This window comes from Doryrhamphus excisus, linkage group LG9 (assembly GCF_037039965.1).
Source record: "Doryrhamphus excisus strain RoL-2023G ecotype Guam linkage group LG9, RoL_Dexc_Guam_v1.1, whole genome shotgun sequence".
NCBI classification, from domain to species: domain Eukaryota; kingdom Metazoa; phylum Chordata; class Actinopteri; order Syngnathiformes; family Syngnathidae; genus Doryrhamphus; species Doryrhamphus excisus.
This window is the reverse complement of record NC_136365.1, coordinates 19,948,379-19,967,220: the sequence shown is the minus strand read 5'-3', so window position 1 is coordinate 19,967,220 and position 18,842 is coordinate 19,948,379. Positions and strand designations below refer to the sequence as shown.

General features: G+C 37.2%; 1 protein-coding gene across 7 annotated transcripts in view; it reads left to right on the top strand.

Annotated features, from left to right (window-relative positions):
• Positions 1-18,842, top strand: part of inpp4b (inositol polyphosphate-4-phosphatase type II B) — a 144,101-nt gene that overhangs the window by 55,589 nt on the left and 69,670 nt on the right. For all 7 annotated transcript variants that reach the window (XR_009131712.2, XM_058082851.2, XM_058082838.2 and 4 more), the window contains one exon: positions 6,887-6,966. Coding sequence is in view for 4 of the 7 variants with exons in the window: in XM_058082851.2 (XP_057938834.2) it covers positions 6,887-6,966 (80 nt within the window). In the remaining 3 variants the exon portion in view is untranslated. The remainder of the gene's footprint in view (positions 1-6,886; positions 6,967-18,842) is intronic.

The window sequence follows — 18,842 nt, the reverse complement described above, 5'->3', positions numbered from 1 at the left end:
TTACACGGCTAGTTAGCCAGTTATCTTGTTTACTATTCGGCTAAATTGGCATTTGAGTAGGTAGCTACTTGGCTAGCTAATGGTTAGTTTATTAGTAATTGGCTTAAACAGCAACAGAGTTATTAGTTGCCACATTGATAGTTAGCCAGTTGGCTAAATGGTCTCATGGTAATTGTGGCTAGTAGCTAAATTGACTAAACAGACGCTCATGTAGTTTGCTGACCAGTTACACGGCTAGTTAGCCAGTTATCTCGCTTGCTATTTGGCTAAATTGGCATTTGAGTAGGTAGCTACTTGGCTAGCTAATGGTTAGTTTATTAGTGATTGGCTTAAATAGCAACTGAGTTATTAGTTGCCACATTGGTAGTTAGCCAGTTGGCTAAATGGTCTCATGGTAATTGTGGCTAATAGCTAAATTGATGCTAGTTTGCTGACCAGTTACACGGCTAGTTAGCCAGTTATCTTGTTTACTATTCGGCTAAATTGGCATTTGAGTAGGTAGCTACTTGGCTAGCTAATGGTTAGTTTATTAGTAATTGGCTTAAACAGCAACAGAGTTATTAGTTGCCACATTGATAGTTAGCCAGTTGGCTAAATGGTCTCATGGTAATTGTAGCTAGTAGCTAAATTGACTAAACAGACGCTCATGTAGTTTGCTGACCAGTTACACGGCTAGTTAGCCAGTTATATTGTTTACTATTCGGCTAAATTGGCATTTGAGTAGGTAGCTACTTGGCTAGCTAATGGTTAGTTTATTAGTAATTGGCTTAAATAGCAGCTTAGCAATTAGTTGCCATATTGGTAGTTAGCCATTTGGCTAAATGGTCTCATGGTAATTGTGGCTAGTAGCTAAATTGACTAAGCGGATGCTCATGTAGTTTGCTGACCAGTTACACGGCTAGTTAGCCAGTTATCTCGTTTGCTATTCGGCTAAATTGGCATTTGAGTAGGTAGCTACTTGGCTAGCTAATGGTTAGTTTATTAGTAATTGGCTTAAATAGCAACAGAGTTATTAGTTGCCACATTGGTAGTTAGCCAGTTGGCTAAATGGTCTCATGGTAATTGTGGCTAGTAGCTAAATTGACTAAGCGGATGCTCATGTAGTTTGCTGACCAGTTACACGGCTAGTTAGCCAGTTATCTTGTTTACTATTCGGCTAAATTGGCATTTGAGTAGGTAGCTACTTGGCTAGCTAATGGTTAGTTTATTAGTAATTGGCTTAAATAGCAGCTTAGTTATTAGTTGCCACATTGGTAGTTAGCTAGTTGGCTAAATGGTCTCATTGTAATTGTAGCTAATAGCTAAATTGACTAAACAGACGCTCATGTAGTTTGCTGACCAGTTACACGGCTAGTTAGCCAGTTATCTTGTTTACTATTCGGCTAAATTGGCATTTGAGTAGGTAGCTACTTGGCTAGCTAATGGTTAGTTTATTAGTAATTGGCTTAAATAGCAACAGAGTTATTAGTTGCCACATTGGTAGTCAGCCGGTTGGCTAAATGGTCTCATGGTAATTGTGGCTAATAGCTAAATTGATGCTAGTTTGCTGACCAGTTACACGGCGAGATGACTAGTTAGTGAGTTGGCTAAAGTGGTATTTACATTTACAATGACGAGTTAGCCAAACTTGTTAGCCTAGTTAGTGAGTTGGCTAAAGTGGTATTTACATTTACAATGACGAGTTAGCCGAACAATTATCTAGTATTGTACAAATGTCGAGATAGTGACTAGGCCAATTTGTTGGCTGAGTAGTTAGTTGGCTTAATAATTCAACAGCAAGAAGTAGCTAGCTACTTTGCTAGCTAATGGTTAGTTTCTTAGTAATTGGCTTAAATAGCAACTTAGTTATTAGTTGCCGCATTGGTAGTTAGCCAGTTGGCTAAATAGTCTCATGGTAAGGGTTAGGGTTAGGGAAAGTTTGTTTTTGATCCAAACTAAATTTCAAGGCTGGGCGAAGGAAAAACGGAGGAAATACGGAGTTATTCCAACAAGTGAAAGAAAAACTTGAGGAAGTCGGTATCACGTGATGTTGGTGTTTACGTTTTACTGCGCATGCCCCATTGACTATTCCGGTTGATTATAGCGCCGCAAGTAGATACGCTATTGGAATATTCCTTTCCATGTATACCATTGCTTTCGGAAAGGTCATTCGGAAAGATTCCATTCGGAAAGAAATGGAATATGGCATATAAGTTGGATTGGAAGAGTTGGATTTGTACTACTCTAATTTCCAAGTGGTGCAATTTGAGTTAACAGTGCAGATTACTGTGTTTTCACTTTCGGTTGTTACAGTCTACTTGCATTGGACCCCCAAAAAAAAGGCAGTCAGCAGTACTATCACTTCCAGGGCTGGAATGGAAGAGTATTTCTGTTTTGAAAACAGGTTTAAGACTTTGGTGAGTTGTTATTGCGTATTATTGAGCTATAATTTGATCATTCACCAAACAATCAGCAATGTGCTCAGGTGCAAAAGACGTGCGAGAAAAGGAGGGAGGCGGCAGGGAGAAGAAGCGAGCGAGGCGCCATCATAATCAATCCTCCTTGATCCTGGAAGAGAGCGTCATCCGTCTTCCTCTTTCCCTCACTTGGCTCCTCCTCTCGGCCTCATCTTTCTCTCATTTCCCGCCGTACGCCAGCTTTGATCTCCCCCCGCGCGACGGGCCGGTCTCAGGAGCTTCATTACTTGTAAAGCATTCACGGTGGAGGAGCCATAAAAAGATGCCAGGGAATGGCTTTCCAAGATGGACTGGTAAGTAATGGCTACACGGGACTGTAATGATCCCCGTGTAATGGCCTCGTGGGCTGGCGGCAGGGCAGGTTGGGACTGTGGCCTCCTGCATGAGCGAGAGGCGCCCCCCTTTCCCCGCCAACAAAAATCAGGATTGGTCCTTTAAACGATGGCGACGATGTGCTGCCTAGCTGAATTGCACCGACCTTAAGTCCTGTGTTTGTTTTTTATTTCTCTTTTCTGTTGACTGACCTTTTTGTCAGCTAGCTTTCTTGGCGTGGACACGTCCAAGAGTGCTTCCTTGGTTTTTGTTTTTTTTTTCCCCTCGGCCTTAAGCGTGTGAGGATTTGTGGAGGGGAAGCAGGAAAAAGCTGAAGGAGGAAATGATTGAAAGAAAAGGTCAGTAAGCAGGCTGGCCTTTTTTTTTATCTGATGCACAGAATGAGCAAATATGGAGGGTACAAAAGTAGTGTAGCTAAAAGTGGAGCAAGTCACATATGAGAGTTAAGTGCAGATAAACACAGTAAGTCAATTCAACTCACCAGCGGTGAACTAGTATATCAAGTGGGAGTTACAGTACAGTAGTACAGTACAGTACGTACGTCCAAAAATAGAGAAAATCGCAAGATATGCACGTGGCACGCAAATCCGGTAGAAAGCAAAGCTTATTAAATCCTACCCCTCCATCTGGTACTTTTACAATCAGTAACTGTTACTTTTGTTCACTTCCTGCTTTCCTAATATTTTTTATTTTTATTTTTATTTTTATTTTTATTTTTATTTTTATTTTTATTTTTATTTTTATTTTTATTTTTATTTTTATTTTTATTTTTATTTTTATTTTTATTCATTTTCTACCGCTTTTCCTCACAAGGGTCGCGGGGGGTGCTGGAGCCTATCCCAGCTGTCTTTGGGCGAGAGGCGGGGTGGCCAGCCAATCACAGGGCACATATAGACAAACAACCATTCACACTCACATTCATACCTATGGACAATTTGGAGTCGCTAATTAACCTAGCATGTTTTTGGAATGTGGGAGGAAACCGGAGTACCCGGAGAAAACCCACGCATGCACGGGGAGAACATGCAAACTCCACACAGAGATGGCCGAGGGTGGGATTGAACCCTGGTCTCCTAGCTGTGAGGTCTGTGCGCTAACCACTCGACCGCCGTGCAGCCTATAATCAATGATATATTTTCAATTAAATTGTGTTTAATACCCAACAAGTACAGAGGTACCTCAGTTAACGTCCACCACGGTAAGTGCATTTTTTCGGTTAACATCCCAAATTTTTGCAAAAATTTTGCCCTGGCTTGCATTAACCACTCGATCGCCGTGCAGCCTATAATGAATTATATATTTAAAATTAAATTGTGTTTACTACACAACAAGTACAAAGGCACCTGAGTTAACATCCGCCCCGGTTAGTGCATTTTTCGGTTAACATCCCAAATTTTTACAAAAATTTTGCCCTGGCTTGCATTAAGCACTCGACCGCCGTGCAGCCTATAATGAATTATATATTTTAAATAAAATTTTGTTTAATACACAACAAGTACAGAGGTACCTCAGTTAACATCCGCCCCGGTTAGTGCATTTTTCGGTTAACACCCCAAATTTTTACAAAAACTTTGCCCTGGCTTGCATTAACCACTCCATCGCCGTGCAGCCTATAATGAATTATATATTTTAAATAAAATTTTGTTTAATACACAACAAGTACAGAGGTACCTCAGTTAACATCTGCCCCGGTTAGTGCATTTTTCGGTTAACATCCCAAATTTTTGCTAACATTTTTGCCCTGGTTTGCATTAACTACTCGACCGCCGTGCAGCCCCTTTTAGAAGAAATATTGTATATGTGTGGACAACAGGGAGTCACTCATGGTGGAATTGTGGGTCTGAAGTGATATTATACATTATTTAAGTCATTTATATCCACTATATATATATAAAGTATATATACTTAGCAGCCAGGACAGAAAGTGACATGTATTATCTTTGTCGCCACGCTAACATTTCCTCTTTGTCAACACTAATCTACTCTTTCAAGATCACATGTTTTGACCTGTGCCTTTAAATAGTTTAACGCATAAGCTTCTTAAGTCAAGATAGTGCATTATATGCCGCTTGCTACTACGCCTCAATAAGTTCAATAAAAAAAAGATACACAGAGTCGTTATGTTGGAGTCATGTGGTCAGGCTGCATTCCGCTCCGCTCCGCTCGCATGATCAACACCGCTTTGCTGCTCATTATGGTTTTCGACGCCTGCTGGATAAAATTTGTACAAGTTCTACAAATTGTGATCACATCCTGTTGTCTGGGATGGGACTCTGGAGTGACAAACATTCAATTAATTAGATTTTAATTGGCCTGGGATGCTGCGGCTTTAGCTTTAATTAATTGGAAAACCACTACAGCGGGGTGTTTGCAATTAGAGTCATTGCGAGCCCGGTAGCACAGTCGAAGTAGTAGCTTTGCGTATTTAAGTAAACATTTAAAAAAAAAAAAAACGGCAGTCATCTTTCACCGAACCTGGCAGGAATGGTTCTTTAATTAAGACCTGTTTTTTTTTTTCAGCGTGTTAATTACTCGCACAGCTAGGTATGGCTCGGCGTCCTTGGCACAGTTTTAGCCTCCTAGCTTCTATACGGCCCAGTGAATGTGCAAAAATGTGCTTTTTTTTTCTTTTCTCCAAATATGGCCGCTCTCACTTGGTTATTATTGATGGGCTCAGCCTCTCGTCTCTCTTCTTGACCCACTTGTGGTGTGGTGGCATCGTGCCTGCTGCGAATTAAATTGTGTTTAATACACAACAAGTCCAGAGGTACCTCAGTTAACATCCGCCCCGGTTAGTGCATTTTTCGGTTAACATCCCAAATTTTTTGCTAAAATTTTGCCCCGGCTTGCATTAACCACTCGACCGCCGTGCAGCCTATAATGAATTATATATTTTTTAAATTAAATTGTGTTTAATACACAACAAGTACAGAGGTACCTCAGTTAACATCCGCCCCGGTTAGTGCATTTTTTGGTTAACATCCCAAATATTTTGCTAAAATTTTGCCCCGGCTTGCATTAACCACTCGACCGCCGTGCAGCCTATAATGAATTATATATTTAAAATTAAATCGTGTTTAATACACAACAAGTACAGAGGTACCTCAGTTAACATCCGCCCCGGTTAGTGTATTTTTCTGTAAACATCCCAAATTTTTGCTAAGATGTTGCCCTGGCTTGCATTAACCACTCAACCGCCGTGCAGCCTATAATGAATTGTGTATTTTAAATTAAATTGTGTTTAATACACAACATGTACAGCGGTACCTCAGTTAACATCCACCTCGGTTAGTGCATTTTTTGGTTAACATCCCAAATTTTTGTCTCCGAGCTGTGAGGTCTGCGCGCTAACCACCGACCGCCGTGCAGCTTATAATTAATTATATATTTTAAATTGAATTGTGTTTAATACACAACAAGTGCAGAGGTACCTCAGTTAACATCCACCTCGGTTAGTGCATTTTTTGGTTAACATCCCAAATTTTTGTGTCCTAGCTGTGAGGTCTGCGCACTAACCACTCGACCGCCGTGCAGCCTATAATTAATTATATATTTTAAATTAAATTGTGTTTAATGCACAACAAGTACAGAGGTACCTCACTTAAGAACCGCCCCGGTTAGTGCATTTTTTGGTTAACATCCCAAATTTTTGCTAAAATTTAGCAAAATAGCTTTGCGTATCTAAGTAAATATTAACAAAAAATGGCAGGCATCTCTCACCAAACCTGGCAGGAATGGTTCTTTAATTAAGACCTGTTTTTTTTTTTTTCAGCGTGTTAATTACTCGCATAGTTAGGTATGGTTCGGCGTCCTTGGCACAGTTTTAGCCTCCTAGCTTCTATACGGCCCAGTGAATGTGCAAATATCTGCTTTTTTTTCTCTTTTCTCCAAATATGGCTGCTCTCACTTGGTTATTATTGATGGGCTCAGCCTCTCGTCTCTCTTCTTGACCCACTTGTGGTGTGGTGGCATCGTGCCTGCAGCGAACACGTCGTCGTCTGGCAAAGTCAAAAGCCGGAGAAGACCAACGTATGATGAGGCCATTTCTGGCACCTCTGCGGAAGTAAACCAACAGTTTGTTTTTTTTTTCTCAACAGGGCAGCTTCCTGGGTAGTGCCACGTTTTCGGTGAACGATCTGATTCGAGCCAAAGATGAACGACTGACCTTGCGTCTCAGGTGAGTTATTGTGTTTTTTGTTTCCTTTACTCATAAAGATACGTTGGCATGGCAACAAACAAGCACAATTTCATAGAAGCTGCATTGCTGCGGATACTTTGAGCAACGGGTACCTTGTGTCTGATTTTCCAGGTAATTTAGTTGACATTTGGAATGTACTCAAGAGTACAGGGAGCCACCTGTAAGATTGGATTAGTAGCCGCTAGGCCCCGCCCCCGCCCCTGCAAAGGCGCTTTGTTTTTGGTGGCCATGTTGTTTCCGCTTAGCTCGGTCAATTGTTATAAGGTTGTTCGGGTGTCATCATATTTTTCATACAGCTGCACGGTGGTCGAGTGGTTAATGTAAACCAGGGCAAAATTTTTGCAAAAATTTGGCATGTTAACCGAAAAATGCACTAACCGGGGCGGATGTTAACTGAGGTACCTCTGTACTTGTTGTGTATTAAACACAATTTAATTTAAAAATATATAATTCATTATAGGCTGCACGGCGGTCGAGTGGTTAATGCAAGCCAGCGCAAAATTTTTGCAAAAATTTGGCATGTTAACCGAAAAATGCACTAACCGGGGGCGGATGTTAACTGAGGTACCTCTGTACTTGTTGTGTATTAAACACAATTTAATTTAAAATATAAAATTCATTATAGGTTGCACGGCGGTCGAGTGGTTAATGCAAACCAGGGCAAAATTTTTGCTAAAATTTGGCATGTTAACCGAAAAATGCACTAACCGGGGCGGATGTTAAATGAGGTACCTCTGTACTTGTTGTGTATTAAACACAATTTAATTTAAAATATATATACTTCATTATAGGCTGCACGGTGGTCGAGTGGTTAATGCAAACCGGGGCAAATTTTTTTGCAAAGATTTGGCATGTTAACCGGGGCGGATGTTAACTGAGGTAAGAGTTATTTAACCTTTAACATGAACATGAATCAAACGTAATAATTTTTTCTGGGTCCATGATGCCATACAGCATCCATATCAAACTTAAACTTTCTTATGAAGGCGGGGGACTCAAACTAGTGTCCTGCGGGCCACATTTGGCCCGCGGGCCGCGTGTTTGAGACCCCTGTCTTAAAGGGTATGAAAGGTCCATGAGGCTGTTTGACCTGTGGATGAGACCACCGTGATTCACACTTCAATGAATGTATGGATGGATACTTTTTTTTTTAAAGGTGGTATTCGTTTTAAGATGGCGTCCCGCTAATCCGGTCTCAGCTCAGCCGAGCGTGGTGCACAAAGTTACTTTGAGGTGACTCCGCTCGGCACCGAAGGACGACTTGATTGATTTCTTTCAACTCAGCTCACAAGCAATATGACTTGGACTTGTGTGGCGCTGTTTGAGCTCAGGTTTTACTCTGGAGTTGAAAATATGTACGAGGGAAATTGGTTTTTGCCAATGTCCACGAGTACACATATACATTCCAACACACATTTCTTACCCGTGCCCCTGGTTGCATTAAACCAAAAATGTGTCATACCAAGGCCAAATGTTGAGTTCAAGCAATGGTGGGCCATACACTTGGTACCTGGGCCTTTAGTTTGGACTTAATTATACAACATATAACATTGATGAGACATTACCTTACATTATATTACTTTAACAAAAAGAAGAAATTATACAATTTCTTTTTGAGTAAGCAGTTCATTGCAAACAGTCTAGGTTGTCAGGCAAAAATGTGATTTCAATCATATGTCACTATATATATATTACAAGATATATCTATATATTATTATATTAGACAGTTACTAAGGTACCCATTATGTCATTGTATGGTCATATCCCCTTGTACTTTGGTACGTTTAAAATTAAAATTAAAATTAAAATTAAAATTAAAATTAAAATTAAAATTAAAATTAAAATTAAAATTAAAATTAAAATTAAAATTAAAATTAAAATTGTGTCAACGTCATCTCTTTTTTCTTTCAAAAATATTTTTACAACATCCACACATTGCACCATATTGAAACTAAAAATAAAAAAATGTTTAGTTAAAATTAAAATTAAAATTGAAATTGAAATTGAAATTGAAATTGAAATTAAAATTCATCTCTTTTTTCTTTCAAAAACATTTTTACAACATCCACACATTGCACCATATTGAAACTTAAAATAAAAAAATGTTTAGTTAAAATCAAAATTAAAATTGTGTCAAATTCATCTCTTTTTTTCTTTCAAAAATATTTTTACAACATCCACACATTGCACCATATTGAAACTACAAATAAAAAAAAATGTTGTTATTTAGTAAATTAAAATTAAAATTAAAAATTAAAATTAAAATTAAAATTAAAATTAAAATTAAAATTAAAATTAAAATTAAAATTAAAATTAAAATTAAAATTAAAATTAAAAAAATAACTTAAATTATATTAGGAAAGCAGGAAGTGAACAATAACCAATAGGCCCATAACCATCATCAAAAACATCTAAAATCTTACCTTGACATGGCACTACATGCCGTTATGAGGTACTACGTCGTGAGGTACTATCGTTGTAATTTTAGGTTCTCAAATACACATCCACAACGAGAGTGGCACCACACTGCACTGATAACTCGTGGAAAAGTTCCTAGAGGAGAAGCTAGTAAACCAAAGCGCTAGCAAGAAAGAACCATATCGGTCACTCACTGGTTCAGCAGATTTGTCATCACCATATATAAAAGTCCTTAAGGTGATTTCAACATTTTTGATTTATGTAAAAGACTTTTGCGGACACTGGCTAAGTTGTAAAGTGTGGCGTCTCCTCCGGTGTGGTACATTTTATCAGCACAGCGACAAAACCACCAACCCCCCGTCTCCATTGAAGCAATTTGCATGGATTTATTTCATTGTCGTACCGCTCAGTAGGAAGATCTGACTGTTATCTCTCACAACGCTCCCAAGCAGAGCATCTCCATGACCCACTTCCACAGTTTAAAGATTTGATTTGTATATGAATTTTGAAGCTTGAGTTATGCCACGTGTGTGTGTCTGTGTGTGTGTGTGTGTGTGTGTCATCGCATTATCACAGCCCAGTGCGTCTGCCGCCTGCCGCCATGGCTTATTCATCCTTTCCTCTCGTCGTTTCGTCTCTCCTCAGTGTCCCGCCAGTAAAAGTTGAACCTGCTATCATGAGAGAGGAATTTTATTTTACCAGCCCACAGCTCCCGTTCCCCAAAACTCATCCTCGCTCGGCCGACTTCACTTACTTCGTATCCCCCCCCACCCCCTCGTGGCTGATTACGGGTAAAGCCTCGGCTAAAAGCCTGGAGATGTACTGTCTGATCCGGGTTGCCTTAGAAGTACTTCTGTTAATCATTCTTTAGGGGATGTTAATCCACGACTAAAGTCGAGTTAACCACATGCAGTACCTCACAAAAGTGAAAATACCACAGAAGGTAAAGTTGGATGTACTTTGTAAAGTGTACCCAAAAGTTCCAATTGCATTCGGAAAGAAACGGAAAGAATGTAACCTTTGTATACACCTCATTCCGAAAGAAAAATGCCAATCCGAATGAATATATCCCAAAATTATATCCCAAAATTTGGGATGTTAACCAAAAAATGCACTAACCGAGGCGGATGTTAACTGAGGTACCTCTGTACTTGTTGTGTGTTAAACACAATTTAATTTAAAATATATAATTAATTATAAGCTGCACGGCGGTCAAGTGGTTAGCACGCAGACCTCACAGTTAGGAGATAAAAATTTGGCATGTTAACCGAAAAATGCACAAAACCGGGGTGGTTGTTAACTGAGGTACATTTGTACTTGTTGTGTATTAAACACAATACAATTTAAAATATATAATTAATTATAGGCTGCACCGCGGTCAAGTGGTTAGCACACAGACCTCACAGCTAGGAGATAAAAATTTGGGATGTTAACTGAAAAATGCACAAAACCGGGGCGGATGTTAACTGAGGTACCTTTGTACTTGTTGTGTATTAAACACAATTTAATTTAAAATATATAATTAATTATAGGCTGCATTATAGGCGGTCGAGTGGTTAGCGCGCAGACCTCACAGCTAGGAGACAAAAATTTGGGATGTTAACCGAAAAATGCACTAACCGGGGCGGATGTTAACTGAGGTACCTTTGTACTTGTTGTGTATTAAACACAATTTAATTTAAAATATATAATTAATTATAGGCTGCATTATAGGCGGTCGAGTGGTTAGCACGCAGACCTCACAGCTAGGAGACAAAAATTTGGGATGTTAACCGAAAAATGTACTAACCGGGGCGGATGTTAACTGAGGTACCTCTGTACTTGTTGTTTATTAAACACAATTGAATTTAAAATATATAATTAATTATAGGCTGCATTATAGGCGGTCGAGTGGTTAGCGCGCAGACCTCACAGCTAGGAGACAAAAATTTGGGATGTTAACCGAAAAATGCACTAACCGGGGCGGATGTTAACTGAGGTACCTCTGTACTTGTTGTGTATTAAACGTAATTTAATTTTAAATTTATATAATTCATTATAGGCTGTGCGGCGGTCGAGTGGTTCGCCCGCAGACCTCACAGCTAGGAGACCCGAGTTCAATCCCACCCTCGGCCATCTCTGTGTGGAGTTTACATGTTCCCCTGTGCATGCGTGGGTTTTCTCCGGGTACTCCGGTTTCCTCCCACATTCCAAAAAAAACATGCTAGGTTAATTAGCGACTCTAAATTGTCCATAGGTATGAATGTGAGTGTGAATGGTTGTTTGTCTATATGTGCCCTGTGATTGGCTGGCGACCAGTCCAGGGTGTAAACCGCCTCTCTCCCGAAGAAGACAGCTGGGATAGGCTCCAGCAACCCCCGTGACCCTCATGAGGATAAACAGCAGAAAATGAATAGCTTACAATGCTGTACACTGACTACTCTAAAGCATATCCATTTCTATAGTGTTGTCCCTTGAGAAGAAATAATAGAGTGGTACTCACTTTTAATAAGTAGATAGTAGAGCAGCAGTAGGTATGTTTGTGTAGGGAACGTGCAGTAATTATCACCTCACAGCAAAGACAGACTGTGATTAAAAAAAGAAACCCGTCGTGCACATATTCCAAATATAAAGCAGTCTCGCTAATTAAACTATCCCAGTCATTCTTTCTTTCTTTCTTTAATTATTTTTCCCACATCCCCTCGTGGCGGTCGGGCTCATTCACACGTTTTTAATTGTGTATTTAGAAGCCGCTCGCTTGTTTTTACGCCGGACGAATACGAAAATAGATAGCTACATTAAGCAAGAGAGGTAAATATAAACATAGAGATGTTGATAGCTATGCTAGTAGTGCGTAGAAATTACATTTGCTTTCAGTCCACTTCATTTTGAGGCCATTTTGTTAAATCTCCCAGGCAGGAGAGTGGATATCTTTGAGGTTAAAGGTCAGGTCGTGATTGAGTTCTGGATGTAAAGAAGCAAAGCGCTCATAATGAAGTAAATTCATTTATTTGTTAATTCATTTATTTATGGCACCTCAGGTGAAATTTGACATGGCATCCCCCTATATTAGCTACATTTACACTATGCAGTAATGCTATACATTCTGGTTGTTAACTAGCAGCTACATGCTAATTATGTTAGCATCTGCTTAGTACAATTAGTCTATTGATGCCTAGTTTGTTGCTCATATTGGACTGATCAGCCAGACCCTTATCTGGGTGACAGTAAGTTACATTGCTTGTTCTATGGTTATTATCATGTTATTATTATCATATTATTTTGAAAATCTTTTTTTTTTTCCAAAGGCAAAGAGTAAATATTCTAAACGCTAAAATTATGGTAATGGTAATTGCATCAATTGCATAAGATTACAATTGATGGCATCCCATAATCAGTTCACAGTTCCACATGTCCAAAAGGAGTAGGAAGAAGCAAAGCTTATTGAATCCTACCCCTCCATCTGGTACTTTTACAGTCAGTAACTGTTATGTTTGTTCACTTCCTGCTTTCCTAAGATAGTTGAAGTTTTTTATTTTTTATTAATTTATTTTTATTTTTTATTAATTTGTTATTTTTACTTTTTATTAATTTGTTATTTTTACTTTTATATTTGTTATTTGTTATTTTTATTTTTATTTTTATTTTTATTTTTATTTTTATTTTTATTTTTATTTTTATTTTTATTTTTATTTTTATTTTTATTTTTATTTTTATTTTTATTTTTATTTTTATTTTTATTTTTATTTTTATTTTTATTTTTATTTATTTGTGTTTTTTGTATTTTTTATTTATTTTTATTTTTGTTTAAAAAAATGATGTATTTATTTTTTCACCTATCGAAGTACAAGGTGATATGAGCATCCAATGACATAATGGGTACCATAGTAAGTGTCAATATAGTGATATATATAGCACATCATGACTTTGCTGTTTTCTGTTAAGTAAAAATATAAAATGAAAATATAAGTATGACATACGCTGTTGTCGTCAAACAAGAGCTGGCATAGAATGCATAGCATCGTGTCGTTATTGCAGGTCTGTGTGCAAACGGGGACTTGTTGTTGTCATCGTTCCTCGACCGCTGTCATGCAAAACCTACGCATGCATAAGCGTACGCACACAAGCAGCACACCGTGCCGTAATGCAATTGCACTGAATATACATCTTAAAAGCAAGGAAACGGCACTCACTTGGCCAGAAATAAACGCACATATGGCTTCCTCATTATGCTTTTTTTTTTTTTTTCCTTTTTCCATACTCTACTGCTTCATTTCCGTACTCTTCTTCCGCATAATCTGTCAGATCCCCCAGGCATTGGCGCTCACGGGCAGCATATGAAAATGACTAACTCGGTCAGAGCTTGCACTTATATGACATCAGAATGGGAAATATTACCTGGACAAGCTACATTAATTACCCGCTGTGAGCGATAAGGAATCGAGCGAATGGAGCAGAAGCGCTATTGACCTCACGTTCTTGTTGAAATAGGAATATGGACAGTGTGGGTTGTGTTCAGGCACAGGCTATCGTATTCAGATATTCAAGTGTCTCACAAACATGCATCGCACTTTAGTTTGTGTGTCCTCTCACAAGATGGAAAAGGGCAGCACTTATTTCATTCTGTACCCTGCACCCTCATTGCAAAGGAGAGCGCTGCAATCTTTCCGTTTGGCTTGCAGGGGTGCTGAGGTCACGCATAATATCCTGCCTTGTCTCCTTCCCCTCTTTAATATCCTACAAAATTTCTCAAGTCCCTTTGTAGGGATAAAATGGCCTAAGGCTGGGGATTCTCAACTGGTGCGTTGAAGACCTGAAGACATGTGGAAAAATATCAGACTTTGGACTTTTATTTTGAAAATCTTTTAAAACAGTAAATATTCTAAATGCTGAAATGATGGTAATGGTAATTGCATCAATGGCATCAGATTACAATTGAGTGAATCACATAATAAGTTCATAGTTCCACATGTCCAAAAGGAGTAGGAAGAAGCAAAGCTTATTAAATCCTACCCTACATCCTACATTTGTTCACTTCCTGCTTTCCTAATATAGTTTTTTTTTTAATTAATTTGTTTTTATTTTTTATTAATTTATTTTTCCTTTTTTATTTGTTATTTTTACTTTTTTATTTTGTTATTTGTTATTATTATTGTATTATTGTTATTAGTATTTGTTTTATTTTTATTTTTATTTTTATTTTTATTTTTATTTTTATTATTTTTATTTTTATTTTTATTTTTATTTTTATTTTTATTTTTATTTTTATTTTTATTTTTATTTTTATTTTTATTTTTATTTTTATTTTTATTTTTATTTTTATTTTTATTTTTATTTTTATTTTTTTACATGATGTGCTATATATATCACTATATTGACAGTTACTACCATTATGTAATTGGATGGTCATATCACCTCGTACTTCGGTATATGACAAAAATAAAATAAAATGAAATAAATAAATAAAACTAAATAAAATAAAATTAAAAAAAAATAACTATATTAGGAAAGCAGGAAGTGAACAAATGTAACAGTTACTGATTGTAAAAGTACCAGATGGAGGGGTAGGATTTAATAAGCTTTGCTTCTTCCTACTCCTTTTGGACATGTGGAACTGTGAACTGATTATGTGATGCATTCAATTGTAATCTGATGCATGTTCAAATGAAATAAAACCATAACCAAGTTAATGAATTAATAAATGATCATGGTTTAGTGATTGACTATGACCTATTATTAACATGAACGTCACATTGTATGAAGTCACCCATGGCATGTCCAACGGGATTGAGTGAAAAGAGGTTCTCCTCCCATTTTGTGTGGAAGTGGTACATTTTTGTCTTCTTATTTTCTATTTTCTCATAGTGCAAATGCAGCTATCGCCACCTTGGGGAGTAAATACAAGGATGGAGGGTGCCCACAGCATTTTAATGACAGTTTTTTTTTGGCTCAATGCTAATTAGAGACCTGGGAGGTTTAGTCTTTGTAATGACATTCTGCCACGATTGAGCCATCCATACATTCATCCCTTCTTTTGTCAATTTCTGTGAGATTCTGCATAAATTACGTTGTTTTGGGGGGGCAATTCCGTAATTCTTAGTTGCTAAGGCCAACGGTTTAAGCCTTGGTGAAGGTCTGCTCCTCTGGGTTGCAGTTGTCAGGTTTATAGAATTATATTAAACACTTCCTCAAGGAAAAAGCAAAGCATGTTTTGTCATCAAAATGTATTTCTTCAGGTCTTTGAACCACCCTCGAGTACAGCAGGCCCATTATGTTGTTATTGGCTAATATGTTATGATGATATGCGACTAATGCGTCAATTTGTCCTATTTCCACCTCTACTTGTGATTCACCTTTTTTATTTCGGGCATACAAATAGTATTACAGCGGGAGCAGCTGAGTACACACTGTGACTGAAAAGGATTTGGTTGTCAGGTTAAAAAAAAAAAAAAACAGCTGGAAGTTGCTCTAAGCTACTCCACCTCATCCCACTGCTCCCGACACGTTTGAAGGATTTCAACATCCTCGATAGCCGTTGACCTCTTTTGGTTTTTCCGGAACGACAAATGGATTGAGTTTAATTAGCAAAATGGAAAACCGCAGTCCCTGCATGCATGCCGAACAGTCTCATCGTACGAGATAATGCATCAAATCTGCACAAGTGACCTAAAGGGCTTTTATTCTTTAACTTCTGAATTGGTTAAATTATGATCTGGTTTAAAAATATGCAATGTTTAATTGTGGTCTGATGGAATAAATTGCAATAGAGTTAAAATTAGCTGATACAGTGTCGTCTTGGTTAACATTATTAATCTCTTCCAGAAGGTCCGACTCAAACCAAAACAAACTCTAACCAAAGCAAATTTTCCAATAGAAAATAACGTTCCAGACACACAAAAATATTCACATAAAACATGTTATAGACAATAATTATTGTTTTTCATGCAGAAAATGTTTCAAAAATTAAAAAAAGATTGGAAAACTGAACATTTAACATCACTTTTACCTAGTTTTGTTGGAAAAACAAATGCATTGAGTTTAATTAGCAAAATGGAAAGCTGCAGTCCTTGCATGCATGCCAAACAGTCTAATCGTACAATCGTACTCAAACCAAAACCAATTCTAACCAAAGCAAATTTTTGTTGGAAAAACAAATGGATTGAGTTTCATTAGGAAAACGGAAAGCTGCAGTCCTTGCATGCATGCCGAAAGGTCTAATCGTACGATCGTACTCATACCAAAACCAACTGTAACCAAAGCAAATTTTTGTTGGAAAAACAAACGCATTGAGTTTAATTGGCAAAACGGAAAGCTGCACTCCTTGCATGCATGCCGAACAGTCTAATCGTTCGATTGTACTCAAACCAAAACCAACTCTAACCAAAGCAAATTTTTGTTGGAAAAACAAATGGATTGAGTTTAATTAGCAAAATGGAAAGCTGCAGTCCTTGCATGCATGCCGAACAGTCTAATCGTACGATCGTACTCAAACCAAAACCAACTCTAACCAAAGCAAATTTTTGTTGGAAAAACAAATGAATTGAGTTTTATTAGCAAAATGGAAAGCTGCAGTCCTTATATGCATGCCGAACAGTCTAATCATACGATCGTACTCAAACCAAAACCAACTCTAACCAAAGCTAATTTTTGTTGGAAAAACAAATGGATTAAGTTTAATTAGCAAAACGGAAAGCTGCAGTCCTTATATGCATGCCGAACAGTCTAATCGTACGATTGTACTCAAACCAAAACCAACTCTAACCAAAGCAAATTTTTGTTGGAAAAACAAATGGATTAAGTTTAATTAGCAAAACGGAAAGCTGCAGTCCTTGCATGCATGCCGAACAGTCTAATCGTACGATTGTACTCAAACCAAAACCAACTCTAACCAAAGCAAATTTTTGTTGGAAAAACAAATGGATTGAGTTTAATTAGCAAAATGGAAAGCCGCAGTCCCTGCATGCATGCCGAACAGTCTCATCGTACGTTCATCATTTTATCGTACGTATGATTGTAATGGCGACAAGCGGTATAATGGATAAACAAAAGGTGTACTGTGTACATATGTAGCCTTATTTCCGACTGTGTGCAAAGGCATCTCAAGGTCAAAGGTGTGTTATTTTGTGCCATGGAAGTGTGTGTGTTATTTTTTGTAAAAAAGGGTACTTTTATCAGTGATGGCGTAAGGAGAGAAAAATAAGTGAAGATATAACCCTTGCCTAAAGTTAAGACTGTTTGCAAGCCCGAGTGAGCGCCACAGTGGTGCTATTGTTATCATGCTATACATAACCGCATTTGCATAAAGTTCCTTATTTTTATTATTTTGTTATGCCCCCCCCCCTAAGACAAATGCACAATCCATGGCATGGTGATGTGGAACCCAGGCAGAATGCTGATGACCCCGCCTTGTCTGTAGCAATAAGGCGTATCAGCAGAGCACCTAAACGCCTCGCAGTCGAGGAGAGGAAGCTCTTTTATTTTAAAAAGCGCAGCTAACACTGACCTTTCTTATCGTGTTTCTCCTAGCGACAGAGTGTGGAGCCCCTCAGGGGGACTCCTGGCTAGCTTGTTATCAGATGCTTGGGCCTTACTGTGTTGCTCTGCCTTATGATGTTTTAATTCAGGGGTTCCCAAACTTTACCAACTCAGGGGTCACTTGAAAATCTAAAAAATGTGGCCCACCTTTGTCCTACAGTACAGTATATAACAGTATATAGGCAAAATGCTGCATTCTCAGAGCACATAATAATAATAATAATAATAATAATAATAATAATAATAATAATAATAATAATAATAATAATAATAATAATAATGGTTGTTATTGTTATTATTAAGTTTAATCATCATTATTATTATAATAAATATAATAATAATTATTATTAATTTTATTAATAATAATATTATGCTGCATATTATGCTGTTTTCTCAGAACACTTACTAATAATTAATAATAATAATAAACTTAATAATAATCATCATCATTATCATTATTATTATTAAGTTTATTAGGTTTATTGTCAAACCAAGTTAAGTTTAAGTTTATTAAGTTTATTAATTAATAATAATAATAAACTTAATAATAATTATCATAAAAATAATCATCATCATTATTATTATAAACTTATTGTTATCATAAACTTAATAATAATATTCATCATCATCATTATTCTTAATTATTATTAAGTGCTCTGAGCATAATAATAAACTAATAATAATCATCATCATCATCATTATTATTATGATTATTATTAATATTTTTAAGTTTTATAATTATAATTATTATTATTAATAGTAATTGTATGCTGCGTATTATGCTGCATTCTCAGAGCACTTAATAATAATTAATAAACAACTTAATAATAATAATTATGATTATTATTATTATTACTTTGGGAATCACTGTTTTAATTCATGCCATCGTGTGCAAGATTCTTGGTTTGACAGCCATTTGTTTA